This window comes from Mustela nigripes, chromosome 13, assembly GCF_022355385.1.
Source record: "Mustela nigripes isolate SB6536 chromosome 13, MUSNIG.SB6536, whole genome shotgun sequence".
NCBI lineage: Eukaryota > Metazoa > Chordata > Mammalia > Carnivora > Mustelidae > Mustela > Mustela nigripes.
In genome coordinates this window covers 125,079,668-125,104,830 of record NC_081569.1, presented here as the reverse complement: position 1 = coordinate 125,104,830, position 25,163 = coordinate 125,079,668, and the positions used below count along the sequence as shown (strand labels likewise).

Here is a 25,163-nt window from a genome sequence, read left to right as displayed (position 1 = left end):
CTCAGTTTGTTTTGTGAGATTAAGAGTCACTTATGCTTTGTCTCCCTCCCAATCCCATCTTGTTTCATTTATTCTTCTCCTACCCACTTAAGCCCCCATGTTGCATCACTCCATATCACTCGGCATCAGGGAAATATCACCTCACACCAGTCACAATGGCTAAAATCAACAAGTCAGGAAATGACGATGCTGGCGAGGATGCAGAGAAAGGGGAACCCTCCTACACTGGTGGTGGGAATGCAAGCTGGTGCAACCACTCTGGAAAACAGCATGGAGGTTCCTCAAAATGTTGAAAATAGAACTGCCCTATGACCCAGCAATTGCACTATTGGGTATTTACCCTAAAGATACAAACGTAGTGATCCTAAGGGGCACATGCACCCGAATGTTTATAACAGCAATGTCCACAATAGCCCAACTATGGAAAGAACCTAGATGTCCATCAACAGATGAATGGATAAAGAATATGTGGTATATATACACAATGGAATACTATTCAGCCATCAAAAGAAATGAAATCTTGCCATTTACGACAACATGGACGGAACTAGAGAGTATCATGCTTAGCGAAATAAGTCAAGCAGAGAAAGACAACTATCATATGATCTCCCTGATATAAGGAAGTAATGATCCATGTTTTAAAGGTGATTTCTGTTGACTCCAACATCTGAAGAGTCTATATGCCTATTTCTATTTCTCGCTTAGATCTTGTATTTTAGTAATGGGTTTTCTTGATAGGACTGCTAAGTTTTGATCAAATGCTAAACACTGTATGACAAATTACAGAAATAATGAGGGCTCTGGAGGATAATGCCTTCCTCCAGATGGGCAGTTAGGGTAGGGACGAATAATGTCACAGCAGATTCCAAACTATGCTACAGGTTTTGTGACTGTTGGTACATTTCTAGCTTACCCAGACTCCTAAGGATTAGCCCTTGGGGTATCCCAACTGGAAGTATGTGATGATTAGCACGGCCCTTCTTCTTAAAGACATGACTCCTCCTGTCCTTATACCCTGGTAACTCTCTGATAACTCCAAACATATTTTTAAAAATATATGTCTTACCCAGGTTTTTCTAGTTTTTCTCAGTAGAAAGTTTATTCTGCAACAAGCTAATCTACCATTAATAAAGACAGAAACTGTTCACTAATCAGAATTGTCAAAGTTTACCTAATTTGTTAATCTTCACTAAGGGAGAGCAAACTATAGCCTAACAACATCATAGGTTCCCCCCAAATAAGTACTGTATCTCATAAACTCACACTTCACACAAGGAAAGTAATAGAAATTAAATGTGTTTAATACATATGAAAAAAATTGCCAACACTGACCTTTGCTTATGTTAGCCATATGTTACTTACTAAAACCTTTTTTTTGCAAAGATAATTTATACCATTTGAACATTTAAGAGTATAACAGGCGCACTGTTTTCATTAATGCTGAATATAATCTTATAGAAAGCTGCCTGAAAACAAAAATCTAAAACACAATTTAAATCTTCACTTAAAATGATAAGGCTATCAAATTAAAATCACTGTAAAGGTAACTATAAAGGCTATAGAAATAATGCATGAACAATTAAAATGTGGATTACAAAGTCTACTTTATCTCCATTTAACAGCATTTGTAGTGGTCAAGAAATGAACAACTATGAATTATTAAGATTCTACAAAAAATATTACCTCATTTGTTACATATCACCTATTTTTCCATAGCAAGTCCTTGAATAGTTATTCCCAAAGGCATGTTATCTTTATTATTGCTTTTAACATCAAATCTATCTATAATTAACATAAGTTATCAGCACTTCATTGTTCTGTGAAGAAGGTAGTTTCTCCCTCTTCCCCACCCCAACTTCATGCACGTGAAAATGGACATGTGCACACACATACCACAGAGATACACAAACGCCTACATGCTTAATTTACACATAAAACACATGAGGCAAAAATTATCATGACTTCAGAAAATAAAGAATTTGAAAATTTACACTTTTATTCCTGAATTATTTCCTTAATGACCCTACTAAATAGTAAATCTTGGTGATGTCTTAAAGGAAAATTTAAAATATTTGGTCCACTTCTACTTTCTGGTTTGATGAAAATACTCATGCAACTCTCAGTTACAAAAAATAGAAGAGCTGCCTGTCTTCACAACTCCAATATTTCCATATAGATGAATGATTTGAGAACTAAATCATCTTCAAAGTGTAAAAGTTTACCTCGTTTTACATGTAAGGCATGTCTGCCAGTAGTCATCTTCATGAAGAACTTGGACATTTGTGGACTTAACAATCTACTTCAATGTCTGTTAATTTGGTTGGTAACAGAGGCAGACCTCATCTCCCTAGGTTCAACAGTTTTAGCCTGCCTATAAGGTTTTGCTGCCAATATTATTTTTCTTTATAATCTGTGTATTAAAAATTACTTAGTACTCAGTACATTATTTTACAACAAGAACTTGGATAAGGAATAAATTATCAAGATAAAAAAGAACAACAGAAAATTACAAACAGGGCAATTAAGGTCTCTAAGAAGGACTTTAAAATAGTATTGAAGGGGGCATTATTACAGAGCAAAGCATCCAGCTTTATATAAGAAATGCAAGAATCAAGAGTTTATCTTAAAAGCATGTTAAAAGGAACAACCTTCCTTCTGTTCCTGAAGCACTAATCATCAAGAAGAAAAGTTATTATTGATTATCATTTCTGTTTTCCACTACCCTCTTTTTGAAAGTAAATTATGGCATTACAGTTCCAAGTTTCTGCTAATGAATAATCATGTCAGTTGTCACTCAATTATCACTTTCAACATTTAATCTAAATTATGTACAGCACCTTGTTTTTTTTTCTTTCTTTGAAGTTCCTCATTGAATTTAAAAGTCAAATTTTTTTCTTCAAGAAAAGTAAGTTGATGGAAGATGGAGGCTGAGATTAAATCAGGGGGAATCATTGATCAAGGATACTTGGAATTCTTATGAATACAAATAGCCTATCAAGGTTAATGAGGTTCAACTCAAGTTTAGAAAAAGAAAAAAACTGTACTTAGTATTTCCTATGCATATACAGATTTAGGGTTTTAGGTACAATTTGAAAGGTAAATTATGCAAACCCAAACTCAGCTTTCATTCTGCTTTTTTACAAGCTCTTTTCACTGTTTTTCTCCAGTGTAAAACAACTGCTTAAAATATATAGTCTGGATCAACAAAAACTAAGGCAATTAGTGAGAAAGAGCAAAGGTCCCCTTGAATGCTGACAGACAAGTCTTCCAGAAATTAATGTGCTTTAAAGAATGGCCAGACAACAAAAGTTAGCTTTGAAAAATAACCATAAAAAGTGTTCTACAATCTACTACTTCAGTCAACAAATACTAATTGAGTCCTAATATGGGTAAGACACTGTCAAGGGACACAAAGAAATACAGAGATAAGGCCTGGTTCTTAACACATACTCATTTATGACCTGAAAAAGGATATATGTATTTAATTCATAAGTGGCTTCCAGAATGCCACAAGTCTGAATTACAACATCAGTGCATACTGGTAAATGGCCCAGAGCAAAATCTGTGCACAGCAACGTATCAAAAGAAAATGCAAACAGAAGGATGAGCATCAGAGTGAAGGCAGAGGAGAATGTTAGAAAGACAAAAGAAATCAGTTCAACATGCTCCAGAAATAAAAACAAGATCTGGTAAAATAAACAGATCCCTGGTTACAAGAACCCTGTTAAAGAGAGGTAGAGGGTGGGGGAGCCTTACCGCAGCCAGGAACAAACAGTCCCTGACACATCATTATGCTCTGATTGTGTCTACCAAGCAACTTTTGATTACTGATTTATAAAACCCAGGAATAGAAAATTGGGAGACTGGTGCCCTGTATAGAAGTGTGCAAATATCCATGTTGAGCCCCCACAGGGTATATCAATGAGCTGGCACTCTTTTATACACTGTCTTCTAATGGGTTTGTTAGGATGAACCAGTCTCCTGGGCCACATTATTTCTAGGACACAGAAAATTCAAGTTCCCAGATGTAAGAACAAGACCTTGAAACATGAGGTCTTCGCCAAGGTAAGGATATTGAGGTCATATTTGTCTTAGTGACAGGGTAGCCTCTTCTGCAGTCCCCTATCTCCTTCATTTCAACTCATTTTGAAATTTTAAAGACATATACCTAGATACTTTAAGGCAGTGTGAAAAATGTGCAGTAAGAATATTAGTGATGTGAGTAAGAGGACGGGTACAGAAGGAAGGACTTTCACTTATAGCTGCTATAGTAGAAGGCGGCTTCAGGAAGGAAAAGGCTTAGGATTTCCACAAAAAGAGGACATTACAGAAACAGTGAACTATGGGAACAAAGAAAAAAGAAAATGGAAATGAGTAGTAAAGTTTAAGAGAAAAAGACTGTGTATAAGGTTTTGGAGGAAAGGTCTTAGGAAGTTGAGATTAAAGAGAAAGAGACTAGTGATTGAACAAACCACAGGGAAGAGGATTGCAGCAAATGTTTTGAGGTCTGACCAATAGTCACATTTTATGTATGTTTTCTTATTTATATTCAGTTTTTAAAAAGAAACTAAAGAAGATTAATATTCATTATAGACTGCATAAGGCAACACCAATTGTTTTTCCAAAGAGAGAGAGTGAGCACAAGTAGGACAGAGGGAGACAATCTTAAGGAGGCTCCAAGACCAGCACTCAACCAAATGTAGGGCTTGATCTAATGACCCTGAGATCATGACTCAAGCCAAAACCAAGAGTCAACACTTAACCAACAGCCACCCAGAGGCCCCCAACAACAAATATTTTTGAAAAATAAAGCAGAAACCAAATGCTTTTCAATTAAATTTCAATCAAATACCCAACAGAAGTCACCTTGAGTGACCCATGACTATTATCTTCACAGAGTCTACTCAAGACATCATTTTGAAAACAGCTTGGAGATATTCAAAGGGCCTTCACTAGGTATGAAAAGCCATAATCAGAAGCATCACAAAATCTGAAAGAATGGATATAAAATTTAGGTAATTATTTTATTGTTAAAAATAAAGAAAGGGGGAAAAATGAAACTGGTTAATGGGAATTTCTTCCAGAATAAACAATGTCTTTTTGTAATTCCTTTTTGATGGCAACTGGGAGAAAAAATATTTCATCCTCCAAAAGGAATTTGAATCAGATTTGAGACAAACTCAAAGAACTTTATGCATCAATTTAGAAGGTCACACACACAGACAAGGAAATTTTCCAGCTTTTGTTCCTTGCCATGTCACCACCAACTAGAACAGTGCCTGGCATGTAATAAACAGTCATTAAGCATGTAGTATGTGAGTCAATTTTCGATCTCTCTGCCCAACTGTCTTTCACATCCAAACCCGTAAAACCAATCCAAACTAACCCAAGAGAATGCCAACTCTTTCCCTAACCCAGGTGAAAATGTTAAAAGAGCCATTGTTAGGACAAGGGGAAAGCAGGCTCTTTGAACAAGAGCATTATTAGATTATTATAATATTTTAAGTGCCTATGAATGTGAATTTTTTTTATATGATTCTGCAAGTGGTAAATGAAATGAAACAATGGAAAGGAAGGGAGGGAAGAGGGACAGAACAATACGTGGTTATAAACAGCTTACCAAAGTGATTTCTCTACCTTTGATACTTACTAGCATAGTATTTTTTTTTAAGATTTTGTATTTATTTATTTGACAGACAGAGATGACAAGTAGGCAGAGAGGCAGGCAGAGAGAGAGAGAGGGAAGCAAGCTCCCTGCTGAGCAGAGAGCCCGATGCGGGGCTCGATCCCAGGACCCTGGGATCATGACCTGAGCCGAAGGCAGCGGCTTAACCCACTGAGCCACCCAGGCGCCCCTAGCATAGTATATTTTTAATTTTTAATATTTCACTTTGGAAAAATAAGATTTTAGCACTTTTGCCATCAGGATCAAGGGCTAAAATAATACCCATGAAACAAACTTTAGAAGTCCTACAATTACAGTTGTTCTGATAACATTTCTGATAAATATTTATTATGCATGTAGAGGGCTTTGTAAAAAGTATGCCAATATTTCATTATCTTCATAATATGAATCGTGATCCAAATCTAAAATACATTTTCCACTGATGCACTGACAAGATGAAAGAGAAACTCAAACTGCAGTAACATTAAATACTTCCTTTGGATTATATAAAGTTAGGTATCTTTAACACCAATTTTCTACCTTTCACTATAATTTAGAAAATTCTTCAAATCTGGTATCTTATTACAACTAGTATGCAATCCCACTAATAAAAAGAGATACAGAAGAGGACTGCTACATATCTATTTCCAAATGTGTCATCCAAGTTTGATATAATATACATAATTATATTAGAATTAAGACATTTCCTTTTTATAAAGTTCTTTCTTCTGATTTTTAATAGTTTTGAATAATTATCCCAATTCTGCCTTATGTAGAGCTGTGGGAGATTTAAAAGCCTTTATGGTACCCTTTTTGCTATGCCAGTTTCACCCCCCAAAATAAATGATAATCCACCATTCCTTCAAGAAAGACCCCTTCTATCTGAAGGAAGGGCTCGATTGCCACGACCAAAAAATATTTTCAAGTTTGATAGGTTCCGGGCATTAAGGTCCAAATGAAAGAGAAATGAATCCATAGACATATCTATGTATAATTAAGGTAGTCACCGACATAACTTTACATTATGCTAGAGTTCATAAAATACCACAGACTTTCTATTAAAACTTCATTAAGCAATTCTCTGAAACAAAACTAAAGTCCTTTGACTACAACTTAAAAATAGCAAAGTCACCTCAATTTGTGCTGCAAACTGTGCTTTCTCCTTGTCTCTTCGCTCCACGCACCGCTTCGCTTCCTCTAACTCAGATGCCATTGCGCTGAAGTTCAGCTGCACCCTCAAATCTGACATCTGCTTCTCCAGATTCTCTTTTTCCTGCTCAACCCCTTGAAAGAGAAAAATGTAAAGCTTGATTGTTGTTCTTTATTCACAGGAGAATGTACTTTCAAATGGTACAAAGCATTGATGTTCTAATAGTCCAGCTAACATAACCCACTTATTAACACTGTCACTCAACAGACTTTTCAGAATTTGCCAGCCTATTGTTTCAAGTCTCACTCAGTATTCTAAAATATATACACTGATGTGTTATCTAATATTATTCTATTTTGATACTAAAACTTGAAATGATATAGGATTTCTAGTACAATTGAGCTCAGGAAAATCCTACATATTTTTCCTTTGGTTTTCATTAAATCTCTACCTCCAAATTCTAACACACAAATACTAAAAGAATGTTCACTTAAGTTATACATTAGCTGAAAGTTACTGAAGTTGACACACAAAATAATTCTTTCTTGCAAAGGAAACAAATGATACTGTTAAATCTCTGTGTATGATCACTAACTAACTTACTAATTCTGGAGACTACCACCTGAAATTATATCACTGAACAATACAGACCGACTTAGTATTTAATTCAACATACTTGGTCTGTGATGCACAGGACACTGTACTACCATCTTCTTCAAACATAAATTACCCAAAAACCTTTTCTTAATAACCTTATATTCTAAGAATAGAAAGATATATAAACCACATCCTTAAGTCTAAGATGACAAAAATTGGAACATGTATTATCAATTTAACTGTTTTTCTAGTAGTTTCCTTTCCAGGAAAGGAAAAGAAGGAAACACTAGCAAATTAAATTTATACATCATTCATAAGACACATGTGAACTTAAGAGATACCAAAGTGTTCAAAATTGTATATCAAGGACATACATGGGTGGAAAATACATAGGCATTTTAATAGCATGATAAAAGCAATGACAGATACTATACAGATATTTTACAGATACAGTTATCATACAGAAATATTACAAAGGATAGAGTTATTAACTCTATCTTGATGAAAAACTCAGGTAGAAAGACATAGAAAGTAAGTTAGATTTAAAGAATAAATAAAGAATGTCACCAAGCAAAGGAGATGAGGAGTTGGGGTGATAATTCAGGGAAAGGAAGTGGCATAAAGCACAGAGGTCCAGTACTGGATTTAATTTTCAGATAAATGCACTCAGCACTTCCACATAGCTACCACATATGAGGGAAGGAAGAAGGACAGTGGGCAAGGTGTTTACACATTGCTAGGGAGCTTAGAAATTATCTTATAGACCAGGAGTTAGCACACATTTTCAGTGAGTGGTCAGATGGTAAATATTTTAGCCTTATGATCTCTGTCACAACTGCTCAACTCTGCCATTGCATTGCACAAGCAGCCTGGACAGTGAATAAATGAATGGGAACAGCTGTATTCCAATAAAGCTTATTTACAAAGTCTGGATTTGCCCCTTGGGCCATACTCTACAAAGCCCTGCTCAGTTTCCAACCTGAAAACAGGCATATTTGTTTATGTGTAAAAGTATTTATTCATTTTACAAACACATACTTTAAATTTTTTATTTAGATAGGTATAAATAGGCATATATGTGTGCATATAATATATACCTTTAGAGTGTCTAATATATCTAATATATCTAATATATCTTAATATATAGACATATATCTCAGGATGTATGTTAGAATATATACAAAGTAACAGGAAGATATATTATAAAAAATATGGAGATATTAACACATATGAATACATGTATAAATACATATACATAACTTGTGAAACATATATTTAATGTGGAAACATAGTAATTTGTTAAGTTTCATAATCTAGATGCACATAAAATAGTATGGATATATATAAATATATACTTAGGCACACATACATACATATATAATGAAACATTTAGCAAAATTAAAATACTCAAAATGTAAGATATAAAATAAAAATTGTGTTACAAACACTCTCCTCTCACACCTGGGAGATTGTCTCACACACTTCACTTTGAAGAACACTTGCTACAAACATGATGGGTCTGAGGGTGCCTGGGTGGCTCAGTGGGTTACGCCTCTGCCTTCGGCTTAGGTCATGACCTCAGGGGCTTGGGATCAAGCCCCGCATCGGGCTCTCCACTTGATAGGAAGCCTGCTCCCCCTTTCTCTCTCTGCCTGTTTCTCTACCTACTTGTGATCTCTCTCTCTGTCAAATAAATAAATAAAATCTTTAAAAAACAAAACAACAAAACATGATGGGTCAGTACAGCATAGCAGTTCAGAATTCAGGTTTCGGGAGAAAGAGATTCAGGTCTGTTACTTCCCAAAACTATGACCTTAGGCAACCTCTTTGTTCTTCAGTTGTGGGTTTTTTTTTTTTCCCTAACTCATTCAAATGAGAATAAGACTAGTACCCTTCTTATAGTGTAGTTCTTAGAACTTAAGACTGAAGTTCTAAGAACTAATGAATAGCAAAATGCTGCATATATAGTAAGAGCTCAATAACCTACAGCAAAAGGTTTTAAGCAAGAGTAACATGAATGGATCAGAGAAAGACAACTATTATATGATATCCCTGATATGAGGAAGTAGAGATGCAACGTGGGGGGTCTAGGGGGTAGGAAAAGAATAAATGAAACAAGATGGGATTGGTTGGGAGACAAACCATAAGAGACTCTTAACATCACAAAACAAACTGAGGGGGGCCGGGGGAGGGGGGTACGAAGAGGGTGGTGGGGTCATGGACGTTGGGGAGGGTATATGCTATGGTGAGTGCTATGAAATGTGTAAACCTGGAGATTCACAGACCTACCCCTGGGCCTAATAATACATTATATTTTTTTAAAAAATATATCTATAAATAGATAGATCTATAAATAGGCAAGGACAAAGCAGACGGAGGAGAGAAGGAATAATTTCTGATGTTCTTTGTAATCAAGTCTCGGCTATTTGGATAAAGGATGGTGGCACAGACTGAAACAGGAAATAAAAATCGTTTTTCAGGAAAGGATCTGTTGACTGGTGCATTCTGTGGAATAGCAGATAGAGATGTCCAATGAGAGACTCCAACTGGGGGGCTAAAGATTAGTGGACTCAAGATTTCATTACAGGTGACAGCGAAAGCATAAGATTTAAATAACAACCTCTAGGGAGAAATATTAAGTGAGAAACCCCATAAGGATGATTCTAGGCAACACCCAGCATTTAAAAGACAAGCTGTAAACAAACAGAAAAGATTCAAACAAAAAGAATGAAAACAAGGAACTCAGAAGAACCAGAAAGAGTAGAAACATGGAAGTCAGTTAAAGAGATCCAAGAAGCAAGAGGAAAAAACTGGGATCAAGTTAAGAAAAGTAATAGCATGATTCCTTTGACTTTGACTCAGAAGACTACTAGTAAAGTAAGGTCAATTTCATTTTTTGTTTTTTCAAAGACTTATTTATTTGAGAGAGAGAGAGGGAGAGAGAGAGAACAAGCAGGAGGAGTGGCAGTGGGAGAAGCAAACTCCCCATAGAGCAGGCAGCCCAATGCAGGGCTAGATCCTAGGACCCTGGGATCATGAACTGAGCCAAAGGAAGACTTAACTGACTGAGCTACCCAGCTGCCCCAGCAAAGTCAATTTTAAAAACAGATGTGGGGGGCACCTAGGTGGCTCAATGGGTTGGAACCTCTGCCTTTGGATCAGGGTCCTGGGATCAAGCTCTGCAGAGAGCCTGCCTCCTCCTCTATCTCTGCCTGCCTCGCTGCCTACTTGTGATCTCTGTCTGTCAAGTAAATAAATAAATTCTTTAAAAAATAATAATAATAAATAAATAAATAAATGAAAACAGATGTGGGGGGTGCCTGGGTGGCTCAGTGGGTTAAAGCCTCTGTCTTCAGCTCAGGTCATGATCTCAGGGTCCTGGGATCATGCCCTGCACTGCTTCCTCCTCCCTCTCTCTCTGCCTACCACTCTGCCTACTTGTGATCTCTGTCTGTCAAATAAAGAAATAAAATCTTTAAATAATAATAATAATAATAAATAAATGAAAACAGATGTGGAAGTTACTTTGCAACCAGTGGAGAAACAAACAGCAACCAGAGTGACTATGAGTGATATCTTATGCAGATTCAAAAAAAAAAAAATACAAGTATTCATAAAGATTAAAATTTTAGAACATTAAGAGAAGGTGAAGAAGTTCATTATCATATTGATATGAGACCTTCCAGATATTTTTAAACCTTGTAAGTAGTTAAGGAAAGTGACATTCTTCTAGTCTTCAAAGACTTACACCAAGAATAACTAGATTTTTTAGAAGGAAAGAAAACATGTAACAAACGTACCAGAGTCTTTTTCCAAACAAAATAAGTGTTAAGTGTTACATAAGTCTTATGTGCATCTTTATGAAAATCTGATGAATAATCAAAAACCTTGGGATTTTACTTTTAAAAATAAATTTTAAAATATTTGATGTCAAAATATATTTCAGTTATAACACATGAAACTTAAGTGAACTTAATGGCATGCAATTATGTTAGGATAGGTATGCCAGAATTTGCCTAGTGAATATTTTCTGGCAATGTGGAAATTCTAACTTAGGCAACATACTGAGTTATGTGTGGGGAATCTGGGAAAATATTTGTCTTTCCTAATTTTGATAGTACACCAAATGCTCACAAGAGTTTCTCCAATAATTCAGATATTTGAGTAGGAAGCTTCCTTATGGAAATAATTTATAAGCTGAGCAATCTGGACTAGTCTATTAGAAACCATTATAAAATTTCAATATTACTATATCTGTTACAAGTAAACTTCCAAAAAGAAATACATCTAGACTCATTAAATTCCACAACCTAAATCAATACCACCACTTAAAAGGTATTCTAATATTTCTCAAACATAAAATATTCTTAATCTAGATAAGAAAAAGCTGGTCATATGGTTCATGACCACTTTTGCCAGATGACTCATTTCTGTCACGCATCTTGATCACAAAAAAGACAGGATCTCAATTTTAATTGTACATATTTCAAATTGGGATAAAAGAAAATGAAAACATAGGTAGGGGTACTTCCAATTTAAGTACAAGGAGAAGTACACACACACATTTAGGCATGGAAATAAGAAGCTAGAAAAAAATTCCACTACTTAGCTTTGCTGGTTCTTTCTAGGAGAAAGCCCCCCATGAGATAAATATGTCTGAAATGTGTTTAAAAATAAAGCAGAAGAGAGATTAAAATTGGATGCTAATATCAGCAATGAACAAGTTAAATCTGAAATTAAAAACATAAAACCATTTACATTTGCATCCAAAGAAAATACTTAAATGTAAATCTAACAAAATCTGTATGACAAAAACTATAAAACTCTGAAGAAAGAAATCATAGTTGAAGGAAATAAATAGAGAGACAGTTTATGTTCATGTATAGGAAGACACAATGATGCCAAATGTCAGTTCTTCCCAACCTGATCTACATATTCAATGCAATCCCAACCAAAATCCCAGCAAGTTATTTTGTAAGTATCAACAAACTAATCCTAAAAATATATGGAGAGGTGAAGGATCCAGAACAGCCAATGCAATATGAAGGAGAAGGACAAAGCTGGAAGACTAACACTATCCAACTTCAAGACATACCATAACACTACAATAATCAAGAGTGTGGTAAGAACAACAACAGCAAAAAATAGACAAATACATCAATGAAACAGAACAGAGGCCCAGAAATAAACCAACATCAAAGCAGTCAATTGATCTCTGACAAAGTAGCAAAGACAATACAGTAGAGAAAATGTTGTTTTCAACAAATACTGTAGGGCGGAACAACTGGACATCCACATGCAAAAAAAAAAAAAAATCTAGATACAGACTTCTAGGTATAGAAATAAGAATTCCTTTTACAGGAATTAATTCAAAATGGATCACTGACCCAAATATAAAACACAAAATTACAAAATTTTTAGAAGACAGGCAAAGTTGTGGATGACCTTGAGTTTGATGATGACTTTTCAGGTAGAAGAGCAGAATTATCACCTATGAAAGAAATAACTGATAACCTGAACTTCACTAAAATTAAAACTTCTCAGTTCTGCAAAAGACACGGTCAAGAGAATGAAAAGACAAGCTATAGACTGAGAAATTATTTGCAAAGACATAGGGTGTTATCTAAAATATCAAGAGGACTCTTAAAATTCAACAAGATGCCAACCAACCTGCCTAAAAAATGAGCCAAAGACCTTAATGAATATCTCATTAAAGAAGATATACAGGCTGGGGCTCCTGGGTGGCTAAGTGGGTTAAGCCTCTCCCTTTGGCTCAGGTCATGATCCCAGGATCCTGGGATCAAGCCCCGCATCAGGCTCTCTGCTCAGCAGGGAGCCCGCTTCCTCCTCTCTCTCTCTCTGCCTGCCTCTCTGCCTACTTGTGATCTCTGTCTGTCAAATAAATAAATAAAAGCTTAAAAAAAAAAAGAAGAAGATATGCAGGTGAAAATATGCATAATAAAATGTGCTCCACATCATATGTTATCAGGGAAATGTAAATTAAAACAAGATACCAGGGGCGCCCGGGTGGCTCAGTCCTTAAGCATCAGCCTTCGGCTCGGATCATGATCTCAGGGTCCTGGGATCGAGCCCCACATCGGGCTCCCTTCTCAGAGAGAAGCCTGCTTCTTCTTCTCCCACTCCCTCTCCCTCTCCTACTCCCACTGCTCCCACTCCTCACTGTGTCTCTGTCAAATAAATAAAATTAAAAAAGAAAAAAGATACTATTACAACTGCAAATACTGACAAAAATGTGGAACAACAGGAACTCTCATTCATTGCTGGTGAGAATGAAGAAATGATACAGCCACTTTGAAAGACAGTTTGAAGGATTCTACAAAACTAAATATACTCTGACCATACAATCCAGTAATCATGTTCTTTGGTATTTACTCAAAGTAAATGAGAACTTCTGTCCATACAAAAACCTATATATGGATGTTTGGTTTATAGCAGCTTTACTCATAATTGCCAAAATTTGGAAGCAACCAAGTGGTCTTCTTCAGTAGTGAATAGATAGATAAACTGTGGTACATTCAGACAATGCCAAAAAAAAATTTTTAAAAAACGGGGGGGGGATACAGAACTACCAAGCCATGAAAAGACATGGAGGAAGCTTAAAGGTATATTATAAATGAAAGAAGCCAATCTGAAACACTGTATGATTCAACTATATTAGATTCTGGAAAAGACAAAACTATGGTAACGGTAAAAAGATCTGCTTGCCAGTGGTTAGAGGGGAGAGAGGGATGAAAAGGTGGAGCACAAGGGATTTTTAAGACAGGGAAATTACTCTATGATACTGTAATGGTGCCTAACTTTCATTTATACATAGTCCAACCCCACAGAATACACAACACCAAGAATGAATCCTAATGGAAACAATGGACTTCAAATGACAATGATATATCAAGGGTACGTACACATCAGTTATAACAAACATACTTCCAGTGAGAGGAATTTGATCATAGGGAAGGCTATGCATGTGTGGGAACAGAGGGCAAAGAGAATAATCTCAGTACCTTCTGCTCAATACTGCTATAAACACAAATCTAAAAGATAAGGTCTGAAAAAATATCAATGCTAAATTATGATTAGCTTATTGAATAACTTTGTTTTAGATCAAGAAATAAGATGATGAGAGCACACTGTATGAAATGCAATTCTGAAAATGGGAAGTATTAAAGAAAGATTAAAAAAAGAAACCCCACACATTTACAAGTCAGAATTATACCTCTCCTAAACCTCCAGTCATCTCCTTGTTCATCCTGAAGGTTCAACTGCTGCTTGGACATCTGAGATACTTGATGTTGTAAACCTTTTCGATCACCTTCTGCTTTCATAAGTTGCGTACGGAGCTCTTCCACCTAAATACATACAGTCAAAAATGACATTTCTATCAGTTTTAAATGCAGGAAAAGAATAACTGAACTTACAAATTATTTCAAATTATTCTTCTAGGGAAAAATATTACTTCTAACGGGCTATTGTCAGCACAAGTTGAAGCCAAGTTAATCTCCTTGTTATGCCAAGCACAGTGGAATAGTCTCTTGCTCTATTTCTTTATTCCTCCCATTCCTTCCACAAAGAATGAATGTCTTTTCCCCTTCTCTGTGTCTACTGAGACAAAGAATTTGACACCAAAGGGGAAAAAAAATCCTTTATTGTGAACTTAGTCCACTCTACTACTATTAACCCAAGCACCCCCATAACTCTTTTTCTACTTTTCACTCCTTTTCTATGAATATGGTCTATCTATTGATAAACTCAAGTGAAAAGATCGCAATTTAGCATATTTTAATATCAAAGTACTGTTCAAAATAAGAAATAAATGCTGCTGAATAAAGTATAAACTCCTTGAGGTCAGTGACTATGTTATTCATCTCTGTTTCTAAAAACTAGCAAATTGCCTAGCACATTTCAGATATGTCCCCAGGAACCATTAAACAAATTAGGAGTCTCAAAAAGACTCAGTTAAAGTCACAATGACAACCTGTACAGAGTAAACTTTTATTTCAAAAGATGAGATCAGAAATCACCACAAGTCAAAGCTCGGGGAAAAAAAAATTAGAGTGGAAGGGACTACAAATATAAACTTTCAAAAATGAAAGTTCAGACTTTGAATGAATGGCTGCAGAACAAAGCCAGTGAACATTTTTAAAGGTTTTGCAAAAAAGGTATTATGGTGTATTTTTAGCACTAATTGTCAAAATGTTTAAGCATCTATGATGCCTGACATCTTTGCATACCTAGCAGACTACATAGCGAGTTACGTAAGCCACACCTCAGAACAGAGAAAGGTATGAGTGCGGTTTATATTAAACACAGGCAGAGAGGCAGTTAGAAACCTATATGCCCTTATCCAATGTATGTATGTAAGTTACTGAGGTTTAAATAGCAGAAGCACCAAACTCTCATTATAGGCTAATGGGTTACAAAAATGTTGTGTTTTAAAATTAAGCTTTATCTTTGGTTAAAAGGGACAGGTAGCATCTTGAAAACATAAATATAAGATAGTGCAAAGTAACTTGAATATGTAAAGGTCTGTTTCATGTATTTTATTTCTTCCTTCACTCTCCAATGCCTCCTTGAATAAAATTAAGCCTCTGGGAAAATTTTATCTTACACATCCACTCTCATTTTTACACTGGTTAGGCTAAGAGAGATAAATCCTAAATTGGAGCAGCAATCAGCAAGACACACTAGCACAGTGGGAACTTGGTCCGTGTTTTGTACCAGCTTGTTCTGACTCATCCTGAAAGGATTTCATCCTCTGCTTATGTGTTTTTATATACATTCCTTAAGAGAAAAAAAAATTCTAGACCTTTGTGGGTTTTTTCTACCTTTCACAAAGACATTTAACAGAAAAGGAGACTCAACCTTGATTTAATTTAAAAGCAGATTATCATAGCTTGCATAGACTTACCTGATGCAGAAGTGTTTCTCTGCTGCCTTCTGACTGATTCAATAACCTTCGGGATACCTCTAATTCCTGTTCAAGCTAAAGTTTCAACAAAGGATAAAGAAAAATATCCAGTGGAGCAGAAAATAACTAAATTATTATGGGCATAGTTTAAGAGGAGAAAACTGGAGAATTTTTCAGAAGATATTTACAGCTAATATGAAAAAATAACTTGCTATCAAAACATCAATGTCTCCATGAAAATGTTATTTGCATAACAAAAAGTGAACCAGATGAGACCTCAGGGGGTCAGTTCCATCTCAACTATGACACTCTCTTCCTTAGGTCTCCTTTCTAGCATCTCTATGATAAGGGCTTTATATTAGACAGTCTCTGAGATTCTTTCCAGTTCTAAATCATTGTAATCTAAATTCCAAAGCAATTTTGTCCTTTGGTACATGTAATGTCATATGAACTGAATTAGAATAAAACTTGAAGGACCCCATATGACTAAAGTATATTTCATCCAACTGGTGATTTTGTATATTCTTAATATTCCAACATTCCTAATATTTCCCATTATTCATGACATTCCTAAAAGTAAACACATTTAAGATTTCCTTAATAATATAATCATAAGATAAATATTCACAGAAAATGTGCTAGTTAGATGACCAAACACCTGAAAAGTGTGAATGTGCCTAGCTTACTACAAGTTGAAAATATAATGATGTGAAGGGGAGAGGAATATGCCACCACCCTCTCTGTCCTGCCCCAAACATGCCTCTTTGGTGTAAGGATTTTTTTGAGCTGAAGAGAATCAAGACCCAAAAGACTCAGGAAAAGCTTTTACTTATCCCTTAATTACATTAAAGAATTTAGAGAGAGAGTCTGTACTAGAAAGAGTGCTATTACCAAAGATGAGTTTTTATATATGAAAGACTTATCTGTGAAACAAGGCAAACATTTGTTGACCAAACATTTGCTCTTCTCCTCTTCCTGTGATTTGTCCTTCTCCCCTTTGAAGCCCAAGACCCTCTGTCCCATTTCCTCAACTCAAAATGGTATATAAGCCTCAACTGCCTGTCTGCCTTTGAGTTCATATTTTTATGCAGCTCCTATAAATACAAAATCAGATTTTTTTCTCTTGTTAATCTATTTTATGTCAACTTAATTATGAGACCAGCCAAAGAACCTGGAAGAGTAAAAGGAAATTAATTACTTTTCACCCCTATAGACTGGACATACATTTGTTAAAATTCCTGAGATTACATATGCTAGACATGCTTGCATCTTTTAACAGTAAGCTCTTTTGTGAAGCCACAAATTTATATTAAGATGTTATTAAGCGCTTGGATTTGTGATAATCATCCTAAGTTATCATTTCATTTGACCAAACTACTACCCCATATTGTCCATGGGGTAGGTACAGCAATTGAAGAGTAGCACAGAGGGGCACTGTAGTTCTGGATCTTCACTGTGCAGACGGTAATATGAATCTATACATGATACAACTTCATAGAAACATGAACGAGTGCACAAAAAGTTGGTGCAATCTGCATAAATTCTGTGGATTATACCAAAATCAATTTCTCAGTTTGGATATGGAAGGACAGTTATGCAAAATGTTACCACTGAGGGAAAGTGGTTGAAGGGCACATGTGCCCTCTCTCTACATTTTGTCTTGCAACACTTTATGAATCTATATAACTATTTCAAAATACTTTTTAAATTTGGTTATATAGGTTTTTAAAAAAAATTATATATGTGGCCAATAAAATATCATAATCTAAAAAAAGTAATGTATATATAGAACCACAGAAACCACACAAAATACTATCTCATTTGTCTTCTAGTTTCCCTGGAGAAATAAAGAGGGAAGGAATCAGACTTCAGTTAAAATATTTTCAAAATCTACCAAAGCCCACACTGGTCATGCTCCCTGGATAGTATCAGCAGCCTCAACTCCTTAAGGGCAAGCATGATGGCCTGACATGACTTGCTAACCATAATGGGAGCATGGAAGCATCATTTAACTAGACATAGGTTGGTGAAATAAAAATCGAGGAGGTAAGGTCGATTTATAGAGTGATACAAAGCAAAGAACATTACATCAGGGGCAATTTTTATTTTATCATACGTTACCTTGGGCTCATCCTTAAATCTATTCATTTGCAAACTAAGAAGAGTTGGCTGTCCTCTAAATGCTTAACTCTAACTTGGTAGGCTCTATAGATTCACAGACATGAATATATGTCAAAAGTTCTTAATATTTAATGCACCTATTTTCTATGATGAAAATGAATATATTCAAAATACCCACCCTTTAAACAACAGATCTTTCCTAAATAACCCTGCAACAAAGTCAAGCTCCCTAAATGTTTCCTGGTAAGGAATGATAAAGTTCAGTTGCCCTCTTAGAAAGGGAGTGGCCAACTGACAAGGTAGCAAATGACCTATACATGTTTCCCAGAGCAAACAGCAGAGAACAGCGAGCCATCAAACCAATCAACTCATTATCAAAACATAAAGCCTTCACTGTTCTAACAGATGTTCTCAGGGACAATTTTCAAGACACTCAACAAGTATCACTGGCCCCATTTCAAAGAGCATTACTTTTTGAAAGATAACTTTCAAAATCTTACTTGACTCTTCTCAGTTTCAGTCTGTTTTATCTTATTTTTCATGACTCCCTCATTTTCATCTGCTTTAGCTTCTTGTTTCTTCAATGCCTAGAAGGAAAGATATGAAAAAATATGTATTATTCCAAAATACACATAAAACTGAAAGACACTATTAGGATTTATTAAGAAAAGGGGGGAAAAACACGATTATGAGTTGTACAACATATTCAAAGGAATTACAACTCTCTCATACACTGAAGTCATAAGAACACTTCAGCAGTGATATTTATTTTTAAATATCAAATATAAACTACTTCTTGATCTTTCTAATCAATTTCCACTTAGTTTCACTTTGTCCCATCTTTGGGTATTTTGTTACACATTTAGGGAGTAGAAACAGCTAACAATTCTCTTGGAAACAAAGCTTACTTCCAGGTGAGATAATGTATAAACATCATATTATCTGTTCAACTATTTAGACATAATAAAAATTAGCTCACTAGTTTTTCAAATTCTGAAAAAAAAACTTAAGATAGAAACATGCTTGTTGCACATGTATTACATATATGATATTTTATTGCTACAAAGAACTGGCTCTTCAAACCATTCCTCACAAAGAGAAAACAGAGCATTCTTTTTCTACATTTGTCTCTCTTTAATAAAATGGAAAAAGGAACTTCAAGAAAATTCGAATTTCAAAAGGTAACCAGAAAAATGGGTGTTTGGGTTTGCTACACATTAAAACAAAATTAAACTTGAGGAAAAATATATATATACTTGCAGCAAACTTTCATGACATTTAAAAGACATTCTTTGTTTAAGAAAAAATTTTGATAATTCTAACATTTAGACTTAGCAAGGTGTATGTTCAGAGGATACCCAAATTGAGAAAAGCCAATGCCAGAGGTCTCCCAACAAGATCTATGGTGCCCAACAGGAAAACGATTTTTAGACAAACAGCAAATGTGTTAAAAACCATTTTGATGCAGAGGCAACTGGGTGGCTCAGTCAGTTAAGCATCTGAATCTTGATTTTTGCTCAAGTCATGACCTCAGGGTGGTGAGATCCAGCTCTGCGTTGGATCTCTGTGCTCAGCAGGGAGTCTGCTAGAAATTCTCTCTCCCCCTCTTCCTCTGCCTGCCTCCCACCCTCATGTGTGCTCTATTGAATAAATAAATCTTTTAAAAAACTTTTTTTGATGTAAATATAATCAGTCATATTCAACTTCCTTAACTTACATATTCAACAAATAACACCTAAATGCATTTACTATATGTCAGGCACAATGATGAAGCTACTAATATACATGCATATGAAATAACCATGGCCTCCTGTCAGGAAATTACAGCCCCCTCTCCCATGGCTCCAACTCTAATAAAAAGGAATTGAGTAAAAAAATCAGAGAGGCATCATCAAAATGAAAAATAATTTTGGTCTGAGTATAGTAATAATATTATAACACTTACAGTATTCACTATGCCCAAGCATTCTTCTTCTTATATATTAAATACATCATATACATTGAATATATACATTTAATCTTTATGATGTGGGAAACAAACACAAAAGAAAAACTTAGATTTGCTTACGACCTACAGCCCACTGACAAGTTCTTGCAAAAGGCAGAGTGCCATTCCTTTAGGAACCCAGCTGCCTCAATGTTAATGCTTTGATAAGAGCAAAAGGCAGTCTTTGCTTAAGATTACCCTCACCCCCAGGGTCCTAGAAGTCTACTTTAACATATAAAAATTCCTTTGAAAAATTCCTTTATCTCTAGCCCCCAAGATATACATTAGCAATCATCCTCCAAGCATAGGACCCACTGATACACATCTGAAGGGTCTCATGACTGAGTTTTAACTAAATAGTAATAAATGACCTCTTCCTAACAATAGCTAGCCTCCTCTAGGCACTGAAAACCTGCCTCCAAAATACCTTGGAGGCTTGTGCCATCCTTAACCTCCTCCCAATTTGAAAGTATATCAGCCACTCCTCATAACCCTGGTACAGCTCTTTCTACCATGAGTTCTGTCCCTCTACTTTAATAAAACCACCCTTTTGGGGTGCCTGGGTGGCTCAGTTGGTTGGGTGACTGCCTTTAGCTCCGGTCATGATCCCAAGGTCCTGGAGTCAGGCCCTCATCAGGCTCCTTGCTCAGCGGGGAGCCTGCTTCTCCCTCTCCCTCTCCCTCTACCTGCTACTCACTGCTTATGCTCTGCCGAATAAATAAACAAAATCTTTAAAAAAAAAAACAAACAAGTGAAAAACACCCTTTTACACCAAAGATGTCTCAAGAATTCTTTTTTAGGCATCAGCTCTGAACCCCAACATTTCAAACCACATCATTTATAAATCTACAAGTTACCACTAAGTCAATTTTATTAAGAGGGAAAGTGAGGTACAAATAGTTGAATTGTACTGCTTTTCAGGTAGTTATCAAATGACTTTGATATCTGATATTTGTCCTTTCTTGTAAGGTCAGTGGAATTTGTAATAATATTTAACTCTATATGCTGTAATCTATTCACAGCAGAATATGTTTATAAATTTTACTTGCACAAGAGTACCCTAGAAACCTGAAACTGACTGCAAGCTTATAAAGAGCCTGCAGGTTGACATTATATGGTGTCAGAACTGGGACCTGAAGGTGATGAACCCAGATGAACTAACAACCCCGGGCATTGTGTATGGTAGTCACTTCAGCCTCCTGCACCCTCTCTGAGTCATCTTTTTCCTTTTGGCATGACTGTTCCTAAATCTCTGTGAAAGGAACTATACTGGGTTCTCCTCATTACCCAAATGACAGCCAGATTTCAGGGGTTTGAGTCTTGGACATACATCTCACAACTAAAGATGGCTGTACCTGACATCTGGTCTTATACAAACCCTGGAGATTTTTCAATCAAATGGAAAAGAAGTAGCAGACATCAAGGCAGACTACTTCCACCCAATGCAAGTGAATTTCCATGCTGCTCTCCTCAGTCAATGGGCATGTGTAAGAGAATAAAAAGATACAAAGATGTTGTTGCTACACTTTTTAATCACTTCATAAAGTTTGAACTATTTCACTCCTCAACATCATCATCTCAGCCTAGCCCCATTTTGTTTTAAATAAGTTAAACAACTTGGTTATCTTTTTAATATTTGTGCATTGAGCTATAAACCAGCCTGGGCTTTTCCATGGTGGGGGTGAGGGGATTGTTACAGGGAAGAGGTCCTCTGGCAGCTGGTAAGTTTCATCAAACTATAAATAGCCTGATTCTGGATTCAAACTCCTGAGCAGAAGCCACTTCAACTCAAAAGGAGAATTAAGCTCCATTTCCCAGAGGGAAAATATCAAAAAGTGTGTGATGTTATGTTAAAAACCACTAAAGTAATTAACACTTATTTTGGTAGATACTTTGAGACTACACAAATATCCTTAATGTTTCACCTACCAATTTTAACTCAAAGCCAGAGCAAAAATAACACTATCGGGTCTTTTTTAGCCTACAAAATTTCCCCCCCACCAAACCTTATACTCTGATGCCACCAGATTCCTAGTACGTTAACTCAGAGTTCAGTGCTCACCAGTATGTAGAACACTAAAACTCTTTGCATTTACCCCCAAGATAACTTGCTTACCCCCCAAAACACTAATAAGTGAGCTGGGATTTATATAAAACTATTATAGATCAATGGAGTACACTCATCAAAGCTACACCAAACACTGGTTATCCTTACATCTTCTCCATCCTCATTGTTTACTTTCTTTGCACCTTCGGGACCTCCCCCACAGCCTTCTAAATCTCCCTCTCCAGGTTATGCAGAGCAGCTTGCCTCTACTCCAGTACTCAATTTTGAACAGTTATACCTGTAACCACACCCAACACTCCTACTTCCCCAATCCTGTGAAGGCTTATCAGTTACCAGAACTCATTCCCCTGAAAGGGCAATGTGAGAAATTATTATTTTCATGCTCATACTAGATATTCAATCTTTATTTCTTATAATTAGTATAAATATTAATAATTTTACTTGATATTAAAGAAAAATCAATAAGCTGAACTTTAATTAAACAAATTGTGTTTTATAACATGGAATTATACCTTATAAAGCATAATTCTTCTGAAAGTCAACTTTTTAAAAAAGCCTAATTTCCATATATGAGCTAGTTGAATAAAAGAACCTCTAATTCTTTTGGATACCTCGGAATCTGCAAAATAAACTTCCCTTCTTCCTCAGTTTCTACCTTCAACATCTGAACTGTTGTTCATAATATCCCTTTTCCAAATGTACACTTTTCAATTATAGTTGTACTTTGATACCCAAAATGTTATTTAATACCTCCCTTTTTTACTTCTCCTTTTACTCTAAGGATGTATGTCTTAGAAAAATTTAGTCAATGAGAACTTAAATCCTATTGTTTTCAGTAGAGGAGCCAAATGAGGTCCTAAGGAGCAACCTAAAGCAAATTACTGTATTTCCACCATTTCATCTCAAAATGTCATTAAGTTTGAACATCATCTCTGCTTCCTACAGATCATCGGTCAGTAAACAAGTAAACACACATGCAATATTCTAGCCCAGAATATTGAACATATTTTCTACATTACCTAGTTTAAAATAAAAGACAAAGAAAATCTAATTCTTCAGACCTAGTAAATACATATTAATGCACTTTTACCTTCTAAAAACACAAATAACACTGAAGGAGAAGACTTTAAAAACTAACTGAATCAAAATTACAAGCTTTCTTTAAACCTTAACAATAAACTTAAACTCATATACTATCTTTTTAAGTATATAAGGCTGCACTAGATTTCTTTCCCATTTGATTTAGATCAAGCAATGAGAATTATATTAAAACTGACCCAGTAAAAGCAGTTATAAAAGGAGAAAAAAAATCACATGCCAATGAATTTCCATTATTATGTTATTTTGCTTTTTAAAGCTTTTTTTTTTTTTTCCTTAAAAGCAGTTTAGCTATAAAGCTATCATGTGTCCTGCTCCAGGATTCAGACTGTCTTTTACACGTTTAAGATTACAGCAACAATGCTAAGCCTTAATAGTGCATCCCTGGAGCACATTTAAATCTTTAATAACAATAATTTTTCTTCTTTCCCTTAAGTGTGACTATTTCCATTAAAAAGACTAACACATTGAGTATCATACTATTGCATTTCTTTAGAGGTAGAGTATTCTGAATTCTCATGGTTAAATGTTTTTTTTTTTTTTTTTAAAAAGCAGCCTTTTCTTCTAGAAAGTAAAGGAGAAAAAGGAAGATGTTTGAAGACATCTCATCGGACCATAAAAACTCCAACTTTGGCAATAGGCATGTTTATCAAGAGGATCTTAAAACACACTCAAAAATAAAGAATAGAGGCACCAGGGTGGCTCAGTGGGTTAAAACCTCTGACTTTTGCACAGGTCATGGCCTCAAGGTCCTGGGATTGAGTCCCGCATCAGGCTCTCTGCTCACTGGGAAGCCTGTTTCCCCCTCTCTCTCTGCCTGCCTCTCTACTTACTTACAATCTCTCTCTCTGTCAAATAAATAAATAAAATCTTTTAAAAAATAAAATAAAATAAAGAAAAAATAGGGAATTAAAGGCCCTTTGTTGACTGTAAAGGGACCAGCCAGCTTGGGTAAGAATCATGGAGCTGGAATGAAATAGAGGTAGGTCTATTTTAACTCCCACACAGGCCACTGAAATTTGGGAAAAAAAAAAAAAAAAAAAAAAGATGAACATAAACTATCCTGTCTCATTCTAATCATTGAGCAGTGCTCCAAGTGCATGCCTTTGGTCACAAGGGCAAGAACATGCAGATGACTCACTGGTAAACCAACAAGACTATAGAAAAACAAGTCTGTTCACATGGAACAATAGGTCAGTAACTGTACCCTTTAAAAGGTACAAACTTCCAAGTCAGATTTTTTTTCCCAGTAACAAAGAATAAAGTCATGTCACTGAGAATTAGAAAAGTATTGCTCTTACTATATATTATTAAAGACTTGATTTTTTTTTTTGAGCAGTTTTATGTTCATAGCAAAACTGAGAGGGAAGTGGAGTTCCCATATACACCAGTGTCCTCATACCTGTATAACTTCCCCATTATCAACATCCTTCAACAAAGTAGTACACATTTGCTACAACTGATGAACCTACACTGACACAATATAATCACTCATAATGTACATTAGGGTTCATTTTCGGTGCTGTGTACTCTATGGGTTTGAACCAATCT

At 35.6% G+C, this 25,163-nt stretch overlaps 1 protein-coding gene across 7 annotated transcripts in view; it reads right to left on the bottom strand.

The window, feature by feature from the left end:
- Nucleotides 1-25,163, bottom strand: part of CEP128 (centrosomal protein 128) — a 390,964-nt gene that overhangs the window by 300,876 nt on the left and 64,925 nt on the right. For all 7 annotated transcript variants that reach the window (XM_059373591.1, XM_059373593.1, XM_059373587.1 and 4 more), the window contains 4 exons: nt 18,960-19,046; nt 16,339-16,413; nt 14,647-14,779; nt 6,798-6,949 (listed from right to left, as the gene is read on the bottom strand). In XM_059373591.1, coding sequence (XP_059229574.1) covers nt 6,798-6,949; nt 14,647-14,779; nt 16,339-16,413; nt 18,960-19,046 — 447 coding nt within the window. The remainder of the gene's footprint in view (nt 1-6,797; nt 6,950-14,646; nt 14,780-16,338; nt 16,414-18,959; nt 19,047-25,163) is intronic.